The 20,189-nt window shown below is 47.5% G+C and overlaps 2 protein-coding genes and 2 non-coding genes across 4 annotated transcripts; all 4 read left to right on the top strand.

The window, feature by feature from the left end:
• Nucleotides 1-567: 567 nt before the first annotated feature.
• On the top strand, nt 568-678 carry LOC116469999 (U6 spliceosomal RNA). The gene has a single exon (XR_004248444.1). It is a non-coding gene; the product is annotated as a U6 spliceosomal RNA (small nuclear RNA).
• A 2,004-nt stretch (nt 679-2,682) lies between these two features.
• On the top strand, nt 2,683-2,793 carry LOC116470008 (U6 spliceosomal RNA). The gene has a single exon (XR_004248450.1). It is a non-coding gene; the product is annotated as a U6 spliceosomal RNA (small nuclear RNA).
• Nucleotides 2,794-8,976: 6,183 nt separating this feature from the next.
• Nucleotides 8,977-9,821, top strand: LOC116469367 (small ribosomal subunit protein uS3-like). Its single transcript, XM_032755568.2, has one exon. The coding sequence runs from the start codon at nt 9,007-9,009 to the stop codon at nt 9,736-9,738; it is 732 nt and encodes a 243-aa protein (XP_032611459.1). The 5' UTR covers nt 8,977-9,006; the 3' UTR covers nt 9,739-9,821.
• Nucleotides 9,822-15,996: 6,175 nt separating this feature from the next.
• On the top strand, nt 15,997-19,409 carry AQP10 (aquaporin 10). Its single transcript, XM_032154438.2, has 7 exons — nt 15,997-16,034; nt 16,122-16,206; nt 16,881-17,007; nt 17,927-18,064; nt 18,186-18,304; nt 18,518-18,735; nt 19,211-19,409. The coding sequence occupies exons 1-7, from the start codon at nt 15,997-15,999 to the stop codon at nt 19,407-19,409; spliced, it is 924 nt and encodes a 307-aa protein (XP_032010329.2).
• The last annotated feature ends 780 nt before the right edge of the window (nt 19,410-20,189 follow it).

Below are 20,189 nucleotides of genomic sequence, written 5' to 3'. Positions count from 1 at the left end.
AGCAAGACTGTCTCAAAAAAAGAAACAAAAAACCAAAAAACAAAAACAAAAAAACACCGAAAACAAAAAGCCTCAGAGGCCAGTGGTACATCAAGCATGCCTATATACATATAACACATGTCCAAAGGAGAGGAGACAAAGGGTCAGAAAAAAGTAGTTGAAAAAATAATAGCCAAAGGCCAGGTGCGTGGCTCACACCTGTAATCCCAGTACTTTGGGAGGCTAAGGCAGGCAGATCACGAGGTCAAGAGATTGAGACCATCCTGGCCAACATGGTGAAACCTCATCTCTACTAAAAATACAAAAATTAGCCAGGTGTAGTGGTGTGTGCCTGTAGTCCCAGCTACTCGGGAGGCTGAGGCAGGAGAATCACTTGAACCTGGGAGGCAGAGATTGCAGTGAACCGAGATCTTGCCACTGAACTCCAACCTGGTGACAGAGTGAGACTCCATCTCAAAAAACAAAAAATAATAATAATAGCCAAAAACTTTTCAAATCTGATGAAAAACATTACACATCTAAGAATCTCAATAAACCTCAAATACCTAGACACATTACAGTCAACTTGTTTAAAGACAATTGGCTACCACATATTCTAAAATTTGAAAAATTCAGAGAAGATTAGCCAGTCTCCTGTACAAGAATGGCATGCAAATTTATGAAGCATTCCATATTTTTACATGTAAATAAAAGAAAAAATAAAAGCAAATGTACTACATATATAAAGTAATACTACTGTGTTAAATACACAGATGGATATAAAAAAGTGTGAGCGTGGAAGAATGAATTTAAAAACAAGTGATTACAATAAAAAGACAAAAAAGATCTTTAAAGCAGCAAGAAAAAAAGACTCATCAAATATGGGGGAAGAAGTACACAATTAACAGCAGACTTCTCATCAGAAACAATGGACACCAAGAGGCAATGGAATGAGATATTTTAAGAGCTGAAAGAAAATTACGGCTATGTGTGTGGCTCATGCCTGTAATCTCAGCACTTTGGGTAGCCAAGGCAGGTGGATCACTTGAGCCCAGGAGTTTGAGACTAGCCTGGACAATATGGCAAGGCACCATCACTACATAAAAATTTTTAAAAATTAGCCAGTTCCAGCCTGGCCAACGTGGCAAAACCCTGACTGTAATAAAAATACAAAAAAAATTAGCTGGGTGTGGTGGCTAACACCAGTAATCTCAGCACTTTGGGAGGCCGAGGCGAATGGATCACTTGAAGTCAGGAGTTTGAGACCAGCCTGGCCAACATGGCAAAACCCCGTCTCTACTAAAACTACAAAAAAATTAGCTGGGTGTGGTGGCGGGCGCCTGTAATGCCAGCTACTCGGGAGGCTGAAGTGGGAGAATCACTTGAAGCTGGGAGGCGGAGGTTGCGGTGAGCCAAGATCACGCCACTGCACTCCAGCCCGGGCAACAGAGCAAGACTCCATGTCAAAATAACAAAGCTGGGCAGGGTGGCTCATGCCTGTAATCCCAGCACTTTGGGAGCCGAGGCAGGCAGATCACGAGGTCAGGAGATCGAGACCATCCTGGCTAACACGGTGAAACCCCGTCTCTACTAAAAATACAAAAAATTAGCCAGGTGTGGTGGCAGGTGCCTGTAGTCCCAGCTACTTGGGAGGCTGAGGCAGGAGAATGGCGTGAACCCAGGAGGCGGAGCTTGCAGTGAGCTGAGATCGTGCCACTGCACTCCAGCCTGGGCGACAGAACAAGACTCCATCTCTAAATAAATAAATAAATAAATAACAAAACACAAAAAATTAGCTGGGCATGATGGTGCATACTTGTAGTCCCAGCTACTCGGGAGCCTGAGGTATTAGAATCACTCAAACCCGGGAGGCAGAGGTTGCAGTGAGCCAAATTGGCACCACTGCACTCCAGCCTCCAGCCTGGGTGACAGACCGAGACTCTGTCTCAAAAAAAAAAAAAAAAAAGGATGTAAGGGATAAGCTAAAGCAATGCTTAGAAGAAGATTTGTAGCTTAAATGCCTTTAGTAGAAAGAAAGAAAGGTCTACAATCAATAATCTAGGCTGGGCATGGTGGCTCACACCTGCAATCCCAGCACTCTGGGAAGCCGAGGCAGGTGGATCACCTGAGGTCAGGGGTTTGAGACCAGCCAGGCCAACATGACGAAACCCCGTCTCTACTAAAAATACAAAAACTAGCTGGGTGTGGTGGCACATGCCTGTAATCCCAGCTACTTGGGAGGCTGAGACAGAGAATCGCTTGAACCTGGGAGGCAGAGGTTGCAGCTGGCCGACATTGTACCACTGCACTCCAGCCTGAGTGACAGAGCAAGACTCTATCGCAAAAAAATAAAAAACAAAATAAAATCAATAATCTAATCTTTCACTTCAAGAAGCTGGAAAAATAAGAGTAAATCAAACATAAAGTAAATAGAAGAAAGAACATAATAAACGCCAGGCTGAAAAATCAATGAAATAGAAAACAAAAACTTTAGAGGCAGGAGAATCGCTTGAACCTGGGAGGCAGAGATTGCAGTGAACTGAGATCTTGCCACTGAACTCCAGCCTGGCGACAGAGTGAGACTCCATCTCAAAAAACAAAAAATAATAATAATAGCCAAAAACTTTTCAAATCTGATGAAAAACATTACACATCTAAGAATCTCAATAAACCTCAAATACCTAGACACATTACGGTCAACTTGTTTAAAGACAATTGGCTACCACATATTCTAAAATCTGAACAATTCCGAGAAGATTAGCCAGTCTCCTGTAAAAGAATGGCATGCAAATTTGTGAAGCATTCCATATTTTTACATGCAAATAAAAGAAAAAATAAAAGCAAATGTACTATATATAGAGAGTAATACTACTGGTTCTTTGGAAAGATCAACAAAACAGACATATCTTTAGCTAGATTGCCCAAGAAAAAAGGAAATAACATACAAATTACCAAAATCAAGAATGAAAGAAGGGACGTCTTGTCCAAGTGTGGTAGGTAGCTCATGCCTGTAATCCCAGCACTTTGGGAGGCCGAGGCAGGCAGATCAACTGAGGTCAGGGGTTTGAGACCAGCCTGGTCAACATGGTGAAACCCTGTCACTGTTAAAAACACAAAAAAATTAGGCAGACGTAGTGGCGAATGCTTGTAGTCCCAGCTACTCAGGAGGCTGAGGCAGAAGAATCATCTGAACCCAGGAGGTGGAGGCTGCAGTGAGCTGAGATCATGCCACACTGCACTCCAGCCTTGGCCGCAGAGTGAGACTCCGTCAAAAAAAAAAAAAAAGAAAGAAAGAAAAGAGAGAGAGAGAGAAAGAAAAGAAAGAAAGAAAGAAAGAAAGAAAGAAAGAAAGAAAGAAAGAAAGAAAGAAAGAAAGAAAGGAAGGAAGGAAGGAACTGTAGGGAATTTAAATTATATGGAGAAAACCCTAGAAAGAGACAAATTAACAAAGCTAACTAAAGAAAGAAAAAAAGAAAATCCAAATAGACCTATACCAAGTAAAAGGAAAAGAATTTGGATTTAAAATCGTCCCACAAGAAAATGCCCAGGCCCAGATGCTTTATTGCTAAATTATATCAACACTTAAAGAACAGGCCGGGCACAGTGGCTCACGCCTGTAATCCCAGCACTTTGGGAGGTGGAGGCAGGTGGATCACCTGAGGTCAGGAGTTCAAGACCAGCCTGGCCAAAATGGTGAAACCCTGTCTCTACTAAAAATACAAAAATTAGCCAGGCGTGGCAGTGCACACCTGTAATCCCAGCTACTTGGGAGGCTGGGGCAGGAGAATCACTTGAACCCGGGAGGCAGAGGTTGCAGTGAGCCAAGATCGCACCACTGCACTCCAGCCTGGGCAACAGAGAAAGACTCTGTCTCAAAACAAACAAATAAACAGACAAACAAAAAGCAAAATAAGAGGATAAAGAGAGGCCGGGCGTGGTGGCTTATGCCTGTAATCCCAGAACTTTGGGAGGCTGAGGTGGGCGGATCACTTGAGCTCAGAAGTTCAAGACCAGCTTGGACAACATAAGGAGACGCACATCTCCACAAAAAAATTTTAAAATTAGGGACAGGCGAGGTGGCTCACACCTATAATCCCAGCACTTTGGGAGGCAGAAGCAAGCAGATCACCTGAGGTCAGGAGTTCAAGACCAGGCTGGCCAACATGGCGAAACCCTGTCTCTACTAAAAATACAAAAATTAGCCAGGCATGGTGGTGGGCACCTGTAATTCCAGCTACTCAGGAGGCTGAGGCAGGATAATCGCTTGAACCCGTGAGGCAGAGGTTGCAGTGAGCTGAGATCGCACCACTGCACTCCAACCTGGGTGACAGAGTGAGACTCCATCTCAAAAAAAAAGAAAAAAAATCTGCTAAAAAATACTTTGTATACAAAAGAGTCACATTCTGAGATCATATAATTATAAACAAGTTTTTCACCTATATGCACATATGGTAGGACATTCTAAAGTCGTGTAGGACATACATAGAACAAGTCTTTGTTGTGCGTCTTGCATAATGTTTAGAATATCTGGACTCTGTCTACTAAATGTAAGAATTACTGCCCCCTTCCCACCCATTGTGAAACAACACTGACAAAAATTCTGACTACAATTTTTTTTTTTTTTTGAGACAGGGTCTCTGTTGCCCAGGCTGGAGTGTAGCAGCATGATCTCGGCTCACTGCAGCCTCAACCTTCTGGGTTCAAGCAATTCTCCCACCTCAGCCTCCTGAGTAGCTGGGACCGCAGGCATGCACCACCATGCCTGGCTAATTTTTGTATTTTTTGTAGAAAAGGGCTTTTGCCATGTTGCCCAGGGTGGTCTCAAACTCCCGGGCTTGAGCAATTTGCCCACCTCAGCTTCCCAAAGTGCTGGATTTACAGGCGTGTACTCACACACCTGGCCTTACAAATTTTCAAACTTCTCCCTATGAGATAGTAGTATTCCTGGTTTTAAAAACTGGTCTAGGCCAGGCACAGTGGCTCATGCCTGTAATCTCAGCACTTTGGGAGGCCGAGGCGGGTGGATCACCTGAGGTCAGGAGTTCGAGACCAGCCTGGCCAACATGGTGAAACCCCGTCTCTAAGAAAAATACAAAAAAAATTAGCTGGGCATGGTGGTGGATGCCTGTAATCCCAGCTACTTGGGAGGCTGAGGCAGAAGAATTGCTTGAACCTGGGAAGCAGAGGTTGCAGTGAACTGAGATCATGCCATTGCACTCCAGTTTGGGTGACACAGAGCAAGACTCTGTCTCAAAAAAAAAAAAAAAAGAAGGAAGAAAAAGGTCTAATAGAAGTTCTTCTACCTGGAAACATGAGTATGCGGTATAAGGATAATGAGCACATATTACTTTAGAAACTATGAAAATAAAATCAATTTTTTCTTCTTCTTCAAAGTGACAGGGGAGAGAGATGGAGGATATGGTGACTTTTTTTTTTTTTGAGACAGGCTGTCACTTTGTCACTCAGGCTGGAGTGCAGTGGCTGAGATCTTGGCTCACTGCGTCCTCGACCTCCTGGGCTCAAGCGATCCTCCCACCTCAGCTCCCCAGGTAGCTGGAACTACAGGCATGCTCCACCATGCCTGGCTAATTTTTTGTATTTTTTGTAGAAACGTGGTTTCATCATGTTGCCCAGGCTGGTCTCAAACTTCTGAGTTCAAGCAATCCACCCACCTTGGCTTCCCAAAATGCTAGGATTATAGGCGTGAGCCACGGCACCCAGCCGTATATGGTGACTTTTGATATTCTTTTTTTTCTTTTGATTTTTTTTTCTCTTTTTTTTTGTAGTGATGGGGGCCTTAGTATGCTGTCCAGGCGGCTGGTCTTGAACTCCTGGCCTCAAGTGATCCTCCCACCTCAGCCTTCCAAAGTGTGGAGATTACAGGCTTGAGCCACTGCACTCAGCCCTAAATGTGTTTGTTGTTTTTTGTTAAAGAGCCGGGGCTGCTCTGCTTATGGAGTAGCCATTCTTTTATTCCTTTACCAGAAAAAAAAGAATAAAAGAGCCAGGCCTGAATGGGGGTGTGTCTCACTATGTTGACCAGGCTGGTCTCGAACTCCTGGGCTCAAGTGATTCTCATGCCTGGGATGGAAGGCATGAACCACCATGCCCAGCCACTTTACTTCTTTACAAGTGTATCTCTGAAGATCACTCCCAGATAAACCTTCTACGTGGAACTCTCCATATCAGAGCCTGTTTCCAGGGAGAGCCAATCTAAGACATTTAGTTTTTCCAACCCACACACTTCGTACCATTAGCCACCCTCCTTGAGTCTTTCAGGTTAAAGAATATCAAAAGTCAGACTGAGTATGGCAGCTCCTGCCGGCAATCCCAATACTTTGAGAGGCTGAGGTGGGAGGATCACTTGAGACCAGGAGTTCAAGACCAGCCTGGGCAACATAGTGAGATCCCCATATCTACCAAATAAATAAATAAATAAATAAATAAAAAATAAATAAATAAATAAATAAATAAATAAATAAATAAAAAATAAATAAATAAATAAATAAAAACATTCAGAACAGGGATCTCTGAGGGAAGAAAATATTTTTTTAAAAAATTTTGGTGGCGGGGGACAGTCATGCTCTGTCACCCAGGCTGGAGTGCAGTGGTGCGATCTCGGCTCAGTGCAACCTCTGCCTCCTGAGTTCAAGTTATTCTAATGCCTCAGCCTCCTGAGTAGTTGAGATTACAGGTGTATGCGCCACCACACCTGGCTAATTTTGCATTTTTATTAGAGACAGGGTTTCACCATGCTGGTCAGGCTGGTCTCGAACTCCTGACCTCAAATGATCCACCCACGTCACCCTCCCAAAGTGCTGGGATTACAGGCGTGAGACACCACACCTGGCAGAAAAAAAAAATTTTTTTTGTAAAGTTAAGAAGGAAGAATTGAGCAGAGGGAGTAGCTGACACACAATGTGGTTGCAACAGAACCTTAACTGATCCTCGGATTTTACAGGGAGCTCTGGAATGAAGATAATTTTTCAGAGCTGTCCCAAATGAAGGCAAAGGGACCATGACTTTGTGTCACTGCATTAGCCAATCATTGGCTGCAGGAAAGAAAAGTCAAGACAATTTCCTGTGGCTGATGGTAATGTCCAGTGAGGGAGGCAGTGGTGGGCCATCAGTGGCTGATATTCCTAGCAGCTGGGGAATAGGCTTATGATCCTAGAAAGGGAATCCGGGTGAAACACCGGTGTTTTCTACAGTTTACCACTTGCACTACTCAGATCCCTTTTTTTTTTTGAGACAGAGTCTTGCGCTGTCACCCAGGCTGGAGTGCAGTGGGGCGATCTTGGCTCACTGCAACCTCTGCCTCCTGGGTTCAAGAAATTCTCTACCTCAGCCTCCCAAGTAGCTGGGATTACAGGCGCCTGCCACCACAGCCAGCTAAATTTTTTAATATTTTTAATAGAGATGGGGTTTCACCATCTTGGCCAGGCTGATCTTGAACTCCTGACCTCGTGATCCACCTGCCTCAGCTTCCCAAAGTGCTGGGATTACAGGCATGAGCTACCGCGCGATTCATTCTTCTTTTTGTTGTTGTTTTTTGTTTTTTGAGACAGCATTTCACTCTGCCGTCCAGGCTGGAGTGCAGTGGTACAATCTCCGCTCACTGAAACCTTTGCCTTCCAGGTTCAAGCGATTCTCCTGCCTCAGCTTCCTGAGTAGTTGGGATTATAGGCGTGCACCACCATGCCCAGCTAAATTTTCTTTTTTTTTTTTTGAGACAGAGTTTCGCTCTTGTCGCCCAGTCTGGAGTGCAATGGTGCAATCTCGACTCACCGCAACCTCTGCCTCCCGGGTTCAAGTGATTCTCCTGCCTCAGCCTCCTGAGTAGCTGGGATTACAGGCATAAGCCACAATGCCCAGCTAATTTTTTTTGTATTTTTAGTAGAGATGTTGTTTCACCATGTTGGTCAGGCTGGTCTTGAACTCCTGACCTCAGGTGATCCGCCCGTCTTGGCCTCCCAAAGTGCTGGAATTACAGGCGTGAGCCACTGCACCCTGCCAAATTTTGTATTTTTAGTAGAGACGGGGGTTTCACCATGTTGGCCAGGTTGGTCTTGAACTCCTGACCTCAGATGATCCACCTACCTCGGCCTCCCAAAGTGCTGGGATTACAGGCGTGAGCCATCAGGCCTGACCCAATTCATTCTTCTTATAGTTAGTTTGCTCTGTTGGGGAAAAGCATCTGTAGCATTCTGATTGGTTTCATTTCCTGGGGGGACTTTGAGAGAAGGATTAAGTGGAAAAGTTTATAGCCTTTTTACTGCTGCAATTAGTTTTGAGGTTCTAAGAACTTCTCATTATCTCCTCCTGTACCACTAATTCCAGATTCTCCTCACCTTTGGCTAGCACTTCTGCTGGTATAGAGAGCTGGGTAGCAGGGTGACCCAGACCCTAAATCCTGAGAGTGATTTTTGTTACCATGTGGCTGCTATACTTTTCTATTTACTGTTAGAATTGATCACAGTAGCACCAAGAGGCATCCCAGTGGATGACCTGAATGCCAAAGTATTCTTCCTGGCCAGGCAAGGAGGCTCACGCCTGTAATCCCAGCACTTTAGGAGACTGAGACAGGAGGATTGCTTGAGCCCAAGAGGTTGAGCTTGCAGTGAGCTGTGATCACGCCACTGCAGTCTAGCCTGGGTGACAGAGCAAGACTCTGTCTTTAATTTAAAAAACAGGCCGGGCGCGGTGGCTCACGCTTGTAATCCCAGCACTTTGGGAGGCCGAGGCGGGCGGATCACAAGGTCAGGAGATCGAGACCACGGTGAAACCCCGTCTCTACTAAAAATACAAAAAATTAGCCGGGCGTGGTGGCGGGCGCCTGTAGTCCCAGCTACTCGGAGAGGCTGAGGCAGGAGAACGGCGTGAACCCGGGAGGCGGAGCTTGCAGTGAGCCGAGATTGCGCCACTGCACTCCAGCCTGGGCGACAGAGCGAGACTCCGTCTCAAAAAAAAAAAAAACAAAAACAAAAAACAAGGCTTCCTTTCCTTTCAGCGGAGTGCGGCGGCAAGATGGTCGTGCAGATTTCCAAGAAGAGGAAGTTTGTCGCTGATGGCATCTTCAAAGCTGAACTGAATGAGTTTCTTACTCGGGAGCTGGCTGAAGATGGCTACTCTGGAGTTGAGGTGCGAGTTACACCAACCAGGACAGAAATCATTATCTTAGCCACCAGAACACAGAATGTTCTTGGTGAGAAGGGCCGGCGGATTCGGGAACTGACTGCTGTAGTTCAGAAGAGGTTTGGCTTTCCAGAGGGCATTGTAGAGCTTTGTGCTGAAAAGGTGGCCACTAGAGGTCTGTGTGCCATTGCCCAGGCAGAGTCTCTGCGTTACAAACTCGTAGGAGGGCTCGCTGTGCGGAGGGCCTGCTATGGTGTGCTGCGGTTCATCATCGAGAGTGGGGCCAAAGGCTGCAAGGTTGTGGTGTCTGGGAAACTCCGAGGACAGAGGGCTAAATCCATGAAGTTTGTGGATGGCCTGATGATCCACAGCGGAGACCCTGTTAACTACTACGTTGATACTGCTGTGCGCCACGTGTTGCTCAGACAGGGTGTGCTGGGCATCAAGGTGAAGATCATGCTGCCCTGGGACCCAACTGGTAAGATTGGCCCTAAGAAGCCCCTGCCTGACCACGTGAGCATTGTGGAACCCAAAGATGAGATACTGCCCACCACCCCCATCTCAGAACAGAAGGGTGGGAAGCCAGAGCCACCTGCCATGCCCCAGCCAGTCCCCACAGCATAACAGGGCCTCCTTGGCAGCTGTGTTCTGGAGTCTGGATGTTGCTCTGTAAAGACCTTTAATAAAATCTTGTACAAAGAAAAAAAAAAAAAAAAAAAAAACAAGGCTGGGCGCAGTGGCTCATGCCTGTAATCCTTGCACTTTGGGAGGCCCAGGTGGGTGGACCGTTTGAGGTCAGGGGTTTGAGACCAGCCTGGCCAGCATGAAGAAACCCCATCTCTACCAAAAATACAAAAAATTAGCTGTGCATGGTGGCATGCGCCTGTAATCCCAGCTACTCAGGAGGCTGAGGCAGGAGAATCACTTGACCCCGGGAGGTGGAGATTGCAGTGAGCCAAGATCGTGCCACTGCACTCCAGCCTGGGCAATAAGAGCAAAACTCTATCTCAAAAAAAAAAAAAAAAAATGCCGGGCGCAGTGGCTCACACCTGTAATCCCAACATTTTGGGAGGCCAAGGCAGGTGGATCACTTGAGGTCAGGAGTTAGAGACCAGCCTGGCCAACATGGCAAAACACCGTCTCTATTAAAAATACAAAAATTAGCCAAGCTTGGTGGCATGCTCCTGTTATCTCACCTACTCGGAAGGGTGAGGCAGGAGAATCGCTTGAACCCAGGAGGCGGAGTTTGCAGTGAGCCAAGATCGCGCCATTGCACTCTAGCCTGGGTGACAGAGTGAGACTCCGTCTCAAAAAAAAAAAAAAAAAAAAAAAGAACTTGGCTGGGCACAGTGGCTCATGCCTATAATCCCAGCATTTTGGGGGCAGGCAGATCACCTGAGGTCAAGAGTTCAAGACTAGCCTCGCCACCATAGTGAAACCCTGTCTCTACTAAAAATACAAAAATTAGCTAGGCGTGGTGGTGGGTGCCTGTAATCCCAGCTACTTGAGAGGCTGAGGCAGGAGAATTGTTTGAACCTGGGAGGTGGAGGTAGCAGGTCAGCTGAGATTGTGCCACTGCACTCCAGCCTGGGCAACAAAGTGAGACTCCATCTCAAAAAAAAGAAAGATCAGTAGATCCTTTTGTCACATGCCCACTGCCATACCCCCACTGCTGTAATGTTGATCTTTTAAAGTAATGTAATTCAGATTTCATGGGTTTTTTGTTTTTGTTTTTGTTTTTTGTTATTGTTGTTGGAGTCTCACTGTGTGGCCCTGGCTGAAGTGCATTGGCATGATCTTGGCTAACTGCAACCTCTGCCTCCCAGGTTCAAGCAAGTCTCCTGCCTCAGCCTCCCAAGTAGCTGGGATTACAAGTGCACACCACCATGCCCTGCTAATTTTTGTATTTTTAGTAGGGACGGGGTTTCACCACATTGGCCAGGCTGATCTCAAACTCTTAGCCTCAAGTGATCCAACCGCCTCAGCCTCCTAAAGTGCTGGGATTACAGGTATGAGCCATAGTGCCCAGCCAGACTTCATGTTGATGGATCAAACACACTGTAAGTCCTTGGAGAGTGGTACTAGTTACGGGCAGACCCTATGGGCAGGAAAGGCAAACCTATACTCACAATACGTGTCAATTTCAGTCAAAGGTGGTGGGGTGTAATGTCATCAACTTGTCCCTGAACGGCTGCTTGTTCTCCTCATGGGATAGAGCCATATGGGGGCTTAGCCCTGGCATTTATTAATGACAGATTGAACACTGGCAGCAGCCATAGCTATTTCAGCCTTGGTGAGTAGGAGTTTATATTAGTCAGGGTTCTCCAGAGAGACAGAACCAATAGGATATACTGGAGGGAGAGAGAGAGAGAGAGAAGAGGGGATTTTAAAGCTCAGTCTACTGACTCATATGTCAATCTCCCCTGGAAACACCCTCATAGACACATCCAGAAACAATGCTTCACCAGCCATGGAGGTGTCCCTCAATCCAGTCAAGTTGACACCTAAAATTAGTCATCACAGAGCTCATGCTGGTGGGCCCATGCATCACCTCCATCTCTACGACCAGTTACTCCATTCATTGTACCCATTGTTCAGAGCTGGGGTGGCTGATGACAATGGCTGAGTCATTCTGTCTACTTGTCTGTTCAATGCCTCCTTTGTAGTGGATGCTCTCTGGTGGGCATAACATGTTGTACAAAGATTGTACACTTCAAGATCACTCCCATCGTTACAGAGTCTCACTCTGTTGCCCAGACTGGAGTGCAGGGCTGCAATCATAGCTCACTGCAGCATTGAATTCCTGGGCTCAAGCAGTCCTCTTACCTCAGCCTCCCAAGCTGGACAGGCGTGCGCCACCATGCCCTGGCTCTCAGACCTTTTTGTCCTTGATCTTTCACTCTTTCTTCTCAAGCCCCTGACGAACCAACCAGGGCATTTGCCACTGACTATGTGACTGTGTGAATATTCTGCGCATGAGAATATTCTCACATAGGGCTACTTCTCTTTCCACACAAAGGGGATGACCAGATATACTGTCCAAATCTTTGTCCCTGGAAGGATTTCCCCTCACCACTATCTTCCAGAGCTGCTTCTGAGTGAGGCTGCAATGCAGCAGGATTCTCTTTTTTGGCTTTTCCCCATTTACCATGCCAATCCACTGTGAGTGAAGCTTGGGCTTTTGCCTTTCCTGTCAGCAAGTCACAGGGATCCCTGACAGGGCCATAGGTGAGAGCTGAAGACAGATGTCAGTGCAACACTGCTAAGTGACCTGGGAGTCTGGGCCACTTGCTTTGAAGCTTGCTTTGCCCTCTGATCCTGCTTATGCCTGATATAAAAGACGCCACCTCTATCTTACAATGTTTTTGTTGTTGTTGCTGTTTTGTTTTTTGAGACAGGGTCTCACTCTGTTGCCACAATATGTTCTTGCTGGGCCCACTCTTCCTAATGATGTGGAGGATCTGACAGAGCCATTAGTTCTGGCCACTTGGTTACTTGATGTCCTATAGTCAGGTTCTGTGTCTCTACTGGAGCCCAGGAGCATTTCAAGAGCTGCTTTTCAAATGGTGGGTATTTTCCTGCTGCAGATGGCATGGATTTGCTCCAGAGCTTCAGGAGCCTACATTATGATTCTCCTCTGAGAGCTTGCCAAACCAAAACCAACATCTTCTCCAACCACAGACATTCCAGTCTCTTAGGTTCTGCTAGGTCACAAGGCTGCAGAGGCCTTTTCTGCTTTTGGCCCCACTCAAAGTTGACGTCTTTCAGTGTCAGCTAGTAAATTGGTCAGGGTTGTATTCGTAACTGTGAAATATTGCTCCAGAGTCCTAAGAAGATTGGTATTGCACTTCTTTTTTTTCTTAGTGGTGGGAGGCATGAGATGCAATATTTGACCTTGACTTTGGATAGATATCCCAGCATGTCTCAGACCACTGGACCTCCAAAAACTTAACCAATGTAGAAATTTCCTGAATCTTTGTGGGGTTTTATTTCCCACTCTCTGAATACATGTATCTTTCCAAGGCCTCCAAAATACTTCTTGCTCTTCCCATATGATTAGCATGATGTTTTATATATATATATAGTAGACTGGGCACTTGCTTTGAAGCTTGCTTTGGAGCTAATATGATGTTCTTCAGGATGTTCATATAGTCAAGATGCCTTCAGAGTATATTATGACAGAGGGCCAGAGAGTTAACATAATCCTGGAGTCAGGCATGGTGGCTCACACCTGTAATCCTAGCACTTTGGGAGGCCAAGGCAGGCAGATCATTTGAGGTCAGGAGTTCGAGACCAGCCTGACTAACATGGTGAAACCTTGTCTGTACTAAAAATACAAAATTAGCTGGGCATGGTGGTATACACCTGTAATCCCAGCTACTTGGGAGGCTGAGGCAGGAGAATTGCTTGAACCTGGGAGACAGAGGGTGCAGTGAGCCGAGATTGTGCCATTGCACTCCAGCCTGGGCAACAAGAGCAAAACTCTGTCTCAAAAACAAAAAACAAAAAACGTTAAGAAAGCAGAACTGGCCAGACATGGTGGCTCACGCCTGTAATCCCAACACTTTGGGAGGCCAAGGTGGGCAGATCACTTGAGGCTAGGACTTCGAGACCAGCCTGGCCAATATGGCTAAACCCCATCTCTACTAAAATTATAAAAATTAGCCGGGCATGGTGGCGTGCACCTGTTATCCCCCTACTCGAAAGGCTGAGGCAGGAGAATCACTTGAACCCAGGAAACGGAGGTTGCAGTGAGCTGAGATCGTGCCACTGCACTCCAGGCTGGGCGACAGAGTGAGACTATCTCAAAAACAAAACAAAACAAAAAAACATATAATCTTGGGACAGGCCCATAAATAAACATTGTTGTCCTTCCCATGTGGATGCAAATGATCCTGCTTCTGATTCTCCTTCTGATCTATTTGGGATGGAAAATAACATTCACCAACCAAATTAATGACTGTACACCAACACCCGGAGGATATATTAAACTGTTTTACAAAGTTACCATGTGGGACACAGCAACTGCAATTGGGGTTGTTGTTTGGTTAAGTTTGTGGTACATTGCTGCCATCTGCCATGATCTAACCAATTTTTACAGGAGGTGAGGCAGGAGAATCGCTTGAACCCAGGAGGTGGAGGTTGCATTGAGCTGAGATTGCCCCACTACACTCCAGCCTGGGTGACAGAGCAAGACTCCAAAAAAAAAAAAAAAAGGATTAGCAATTATGGTTCAGGAGTCATGCAGCTGGAGCCTACAAGATTCTGACCCTCTCTAAACTGCTCCTAAGATCAGTATTTGAGATATTTTGCAGACTCTGCACTTGATGGATCAGCTAGCACCACCCAAATCGATTAACTGGCTCATCTGATCTTGTGGCCCACAACCAGGAACTGACTCAGCACAAGAAGACAGCTTCGACTCCCTATGATTTCATCTCTGACCTGACCTATCAGCACTCCTGGCTCACTGACTTCCCCCACTCACTAAGGTGCCCTTAAAAACTCTGATCCCCTCATGTTTGGGGAGACGGATTTGAGTAATAATAAAACTCCGGTCTCCTGCACAGCCAGCTCTGTGTGAATTACTCTTTCTCTTTTGGAATTCCCCTGCCTTGATAAATCATCTTTGTCTAGGAAGTGGGCAAGGTGAACCCACTGGGTGGTTACACCAGGGTGTTAAATCCTATGTCACAGGCGAGTGCTCCCATATCAATAAATTCTTCCATATCTATACCTTTCATATCTAACTTTATGTTCCACCTCCCTTGATCCAACATTCTCAGTATCCAGTTCCATGTGTCTCTCCCAAATTCTGCAGATACATATTAGCCGGATCCTGAAGTTCCTTTACCATATATTTTCTTCCTTCTCTTAGTAGGCCAGAACATTCTCTTTGGGTCTTTGCTAGAATTCAATCCTTGTTATTTGTCTTGTTGCCAAGAGAGGAGGTGGCGATAGATCCTGGAGAGGATGAGTATCATCTTGTAAAGCACCTGCTTCCTTTGAAGCCTTTGTATGATCATTTTGCAAGTGAAGAGTGAGCCAACTGGGCGTGGTGGCACATGCCTGTAGTCCCAGCTACTCTGGAGGTTGAGGCATGAGAATTTCTTGAACCCAGGAGATAGAGGTTGCAGTGAGCTAAGATTGCACTACTGCACTCCGGCCTGGGCAACAGCGTGAGACCCTGATATGGTTTGGATGTGTCCCCACCCAAATCTCACCTTGAATTCCCTCGTGGTGTGGGAGTGACCTGGTGGGAGGTAATTAAATCATGGGGGTAGGTCTTTCCCATGCTGTTCTTGTGATAGTGAGTAAGTCTCACGAGGTCTGATAGTTTTGTTGTTGTTGTTGTTGGTGGTGGTGGTGGTGGTGTTTTGAGACAGAGTTTTGGTCTGGTTGCCCAGGCTGGAGTGCAATGGTGCCATCTAGGCTTGCTGCAGCCTCTGCCTCCAGGGTTCAAGAGATCCTCCTGCCTCAGCCTCCCAAGTAGCTGGGACTACAGGTGCCTGCGACAATGCTTGGCTAATTTTTTGTATTTTTAGTAGAGACAAGTTTTCGCCATGTTCGTCAGGCTGGTCTTGAACTCCTGGCCTCAGGTGATTTGCCCGCCTACGCCTCCCAAAATGCTGCGATTACACTACATGTTGTAGTGGTTGTAGTGAGCTGAGATGGTGCCACTGCACTCTTGCCTGGGCGACAGAGCAAGACTGTCTGAAAAAAAAGAAAAAACAGAAACAAAAAATTGTATGATCTTGGGGAGTTCTAAGGCCCACTAGCCTCATCTGTAGAATGGAAGCAATAGTACTACTTTGCAGAACTGACTTCAGGACCAAGAGATCTAATGTATATGAACCGGGGTACTTCCTTCTATTTGTCAGGATGGGGGAGGCTAGTCCTGTGATGACTGGGAATGAAGGGTAGAAGAGACAGAGGTTGGGTAAACTCCAGGCTCTGTGCTCATAGCCTGCTCCCAGACATTCTCCTGCTATCTCTCTGTTTCCTAGAGCTGAAATCATGGGCCACCTCCGGATACGCAGCCTCCTGGCCCGGCAGTGCCTGGCAGAGTTTCTGGGTGTGTTTGTGCTCATGGTAGGTAGGGTCACTGGGGGAAGGAAAGAAGGGGGGTGGGCAAAAGTTCCTGGCTCCTTCTGGTGTCCTTATCTCTTTCTCTTGGTGTCCCCTTCCTCTCAACTCCCTATCACTTTTCATCTTCATCCTCTCGTCTCTCCTAATCTCCTTTCCTCTCCTACTTCATCATTTTTAGTCTTGTCATTTTTATTCTTTCTTTAATAACAAGTGTATCATAGTTCTTGAAACATAATTTTTCTCTCTCCAGTTTCCCATTTTTATGAAAGACCATTTTTATGGTAAGATCAATGTGCTTTATTATACTTGGCCTGATGATTATATAAAGTGCAGCAAGAATAATTATTTTTCACATAGGCTTTTAAAATTGGCTTTGATGGAACTCTGTTCCATAGAAAGAATCTTAGATAAGATTTTTTTAAATCTGAGCCCTGCCATGGGTTTGTACCCTCCAATACCCATGAGTTGGGTAAATTCTTTTCTTTTTTCCCACATTCTTGCCCTTTCTTCTTCCTCCACTTTCCCCATTTCTTTTCCCTTCCCTCCTTCTGCTTTTCTCCTTCCCTTGCTTGTGTTCTGTGCCCATTCATCTCCTTGGCTGCTCCCGTGGCCTTACCAACCTTTCTCCCTGTTGGTCTCCTGGGCTCCCTGTTCTTCATCTCTTCTCTTCTCACCAGCTCCTCACCCAAGGAGCTGTGGCCCAGGCTGTCACCAGTGGAGAAACCAAAGGCAACTTCTTCACCATGTTTCTGGCTGGCTCTCTGGCCGTTACGATAGCCATCTACGTGGGTGGTAACGTCTCAGGTGAGGAGGGTGGGGTCTGGTCATCAGAGCAGATGGGATGTGCATGTGAGCGTGTCTGTCTGGCGATGATGGAAACGCAAATCCTTCTGTGACTCATGGACATTATCTCCTTGAGCTTGACCAGTGCCCTGGACTGAGATAAGCCTTTGGACACACCAGCCCGTCCCCTTTCTGTGTCTCTCCATCCCACTTCCTCACACTAATGCTTGGCTCACCTAGAGAGAAATCAATGGCAGGGCACGAAGGGCAGGTGCTATCCTCTTGTGTCCCCCACCTGAAGTCCTCTGGGGGCTCATCTCCACTCAGGACCTCTCCTGTTTGTCCCCCAGATACACACTGCATCGGTGTGCTTGGCTGGAGCCTTGAGACATAGTGTGTTGCTGTGGAAAAAGCAGACAGACCTAGGTTTCAACTTTGGATTCACAGTGTCTTCTTTTTTTTTTTTTTTTTTTTTGAGATGGAGTTTCACTTTGTTGCCCAGGCTGGAGAGCAGTGGTGTAATGTCTGTTCACTGCAACCTCTGCCCCCTGGGTTCACGTGATTCTCCTGCCTCAGCGTCCCAAATAGCTGATTTTACAGGCACCTGCCACCATGCCTGGCTAATATTTGTGTTTTTAGTGGAAATGGGGTTTCACCATGTTGGCCAGGCTGGTCTGGAATTCCTGACCTCAAGTGATCCACTGCCTCGGCCTCCCAAAGTGCTGGGATTACAGGCATGAGCCACTGTGCCTGGCCCACAGGGTGACTTTGCTAAGTCGCTTAACATCTGTAACATCTGGAGCCTCAATTTCCTAAGCTGTGTGACAGGAATTACACTATCTGCCTTAAGAGCTGTAGGAAGGAGCGGTAGTGTTGTCTGGTGACAATGCCTGGCAGTGACATTTAATAGATGCTGTTTTTCTTTCCTTGATCCTTGAAGGGGCCCACCTGAATCCAGCCTTCTCCCTGGCCATGTGCATCGTTGGACGCCTCCCCTGGGTCAAGCTCCCCATTTACATCTTGGTGCAGTTGCTGTCTGCTTTCTGTGCTTCGGGAGCCACCTATGTTCTCTACTATGGTGACAGAGGGAACAGGGGGAGCCGTGCCTTGAGAGCACCTGTGGGTGTGCCGGGGTGCCTCAGAATGGTTTTGGATGAATGAGCAAAGAGGGAAATCCTGGGTGTTCCCTTCCTCCACAGATGCCCTACAGAACTATACAGGTGGGAACCTGACAGTGACTGGCCCCAAAGAGACAGCCTCCATTTTTGCCACCTATCCTGCCCCCTATCTGTCCCTGAGCAATGGCTTCCTGGATCAGGTAGGTGGGACACAACTTTTGCCCTGTTCCTCGGCACCCCGGCCTATTGTTCAGTCTCTGGGTGGAGTGTGGGTTGGGTCTATCTTGGCACCCCCCACCATCCCTAACTGCCTGTGTTGCACAAAGCCAGATGACATGGAATATTTGGATGAGAGAGGGCAGATGGAGCACCTGGCAGCTGACAGGGAACCCTCTGCCTCTGTTGACTCCAAGGTTCTGGGCACCGGGATGCTGATTGTGGGGCTCTTGGCCATCCTGGACAGACGGAACAAGGGAGTCCCTGCAGGTCTGGAGCCTGTGGTGGTGGGGATGCTGATCCTGGCCATCGGGTTATCCATGGGTGCCAACTGCGGGATTCCACTCAACCCCGCCCGGGACCTGGGCCCACGTCTCTTCACCTACGTGGCTGGCTGGGGTCCTGAAGTCTTCAGGTGGGAGACAGACTCCCCTGGTGCTGGCCTCCACTCACCTTCCTCTGCTAAGGGCTCTGTCCCTGGGTCCACAGCACTCTGCCTTTAAAATAGCTCTCTTGGCCTCTTAGGACAGTGTTCTTTCTCCGAATCACATTCTCCCCCTTTCTCCCTTGCTTCCCTCCCAACTTTTCACCAAAACAGTAAGATTCAGAGGTTGTGTTCTTAGGCATGCCACATTACCTCCATGCACACTAGTGACTTCATCAGCAAAATTAATATATTCAGATAATTCCCTAAGGCAAGAGGCTGGACCAAGCTCTCCTGGTGTTCCCTCTTCTAAATACTATGCTTTGGTGACAAGGCAATCCTCTTCCTGGTGTCTACCACCCTGGGAACAACTTTAGGGCACTCCCTTGTTACTGCCCCCCGTCCTTGGAGAGGGAAAGGCTAAGGGAGTCACTCCTGATACCTTCCCATTGTCCTTCTTTTGCAGTGCTGGTAATGGCTGGTGGTGGGTGCCTGTGGTGGCCCCTCTGGTGGGGGCCATCGTTGGCACAGCCACTTATCAGCTGTTGGTGGCTCTGCACCACCCTGAGGACCCAGAGTCAGCTCAGGACCTGATGTCTGCCCAACACAAAGCCTCAGAGTTGGAAACTCCTGCCTCAGCTCAGATGCTGGAGTGTAAGCTATGATTAGGACAACCCTCACTTCATTCATGGACCCTGGAGCCAGCCACTGACCCCGCCTGGGAACAACAGTCATTCTTCCACTTTGTTAATGTGCCAGAACCTGGGAACCTTCTCTGTTTACCCGTTTGGCATCCCTTCCTCCGAAACTAAGAAGGATCCTGGACAGGGAGAAGTGGAGGAGAATAAGGTACCAGGACTCAGGCTTCTCATCACCTCGTCCCGCAAAGCGGTTTTCTGACTCTCAGGGCCTCTCGGAATGTAGTCGCTCGAGGTAACCGCTAGAGGGTGCGCACCTGGACGCTGGATGGGGACGGCTGCGGGCATCTGCAGGGTGGAGGGGGCCACCATCTAGTGTAGGGCACAACCCTGGGGACTGCCCTCCATAGCCTGTCCCGACTGCCGACTCCTAGCTCTCATTGCCTTGGCGCCTCCCACCTTCACCCTCTCGGGGATGCCTCCCCAAGAGGGCAGTTAGGGGTGGGAAAGCCGCCTCCACCCAGGGGGCGTGGTGGGGGTGGAGGGAGGGAGGAAGGCGGGACACAGAGACAGGGCGCAAGGCTGAGAAACTGAGGCACCGTTCCTAGACATCTCGGTGCTGTGTCGTTCATTCAAGGAGAGTTGAGATACAGTGAAATGAGCCAGGGCGAGGAGGGAGGGTGAAGGAACGGAGGGCGGACGGCTCCGAGGAGCGAGAGTCGGGCTGAGGGCAACCTGGCGCCAGGGAAAATTCTGGTTATTCACCACTTCTACAGCTCTCCTGCCGCTCCCTGCAGAGGATGCTCG

The sequence above is a fragment of the Hylobates moloch genome, unplaced genomic scaffold, assembly GCF_009828535.3.
Source record: "Hylobates moloch isolate HMO894 unplaced genomic scaffold, HMol_V3 SCAFFOLD_5, whole genome shotgun sequence".
NCBI classification, from domain to species: Eukaryota; Metazoa; Chordata; class Mammalia; order Primates; family Hylobatidae; genus Hylobates; species Hylobates moloch.
The sequence above is the reverse complement of the archived record's forward strand: the minus strand, read 5'-3'. Positions and strand labels throughout refer to the sequence as shown.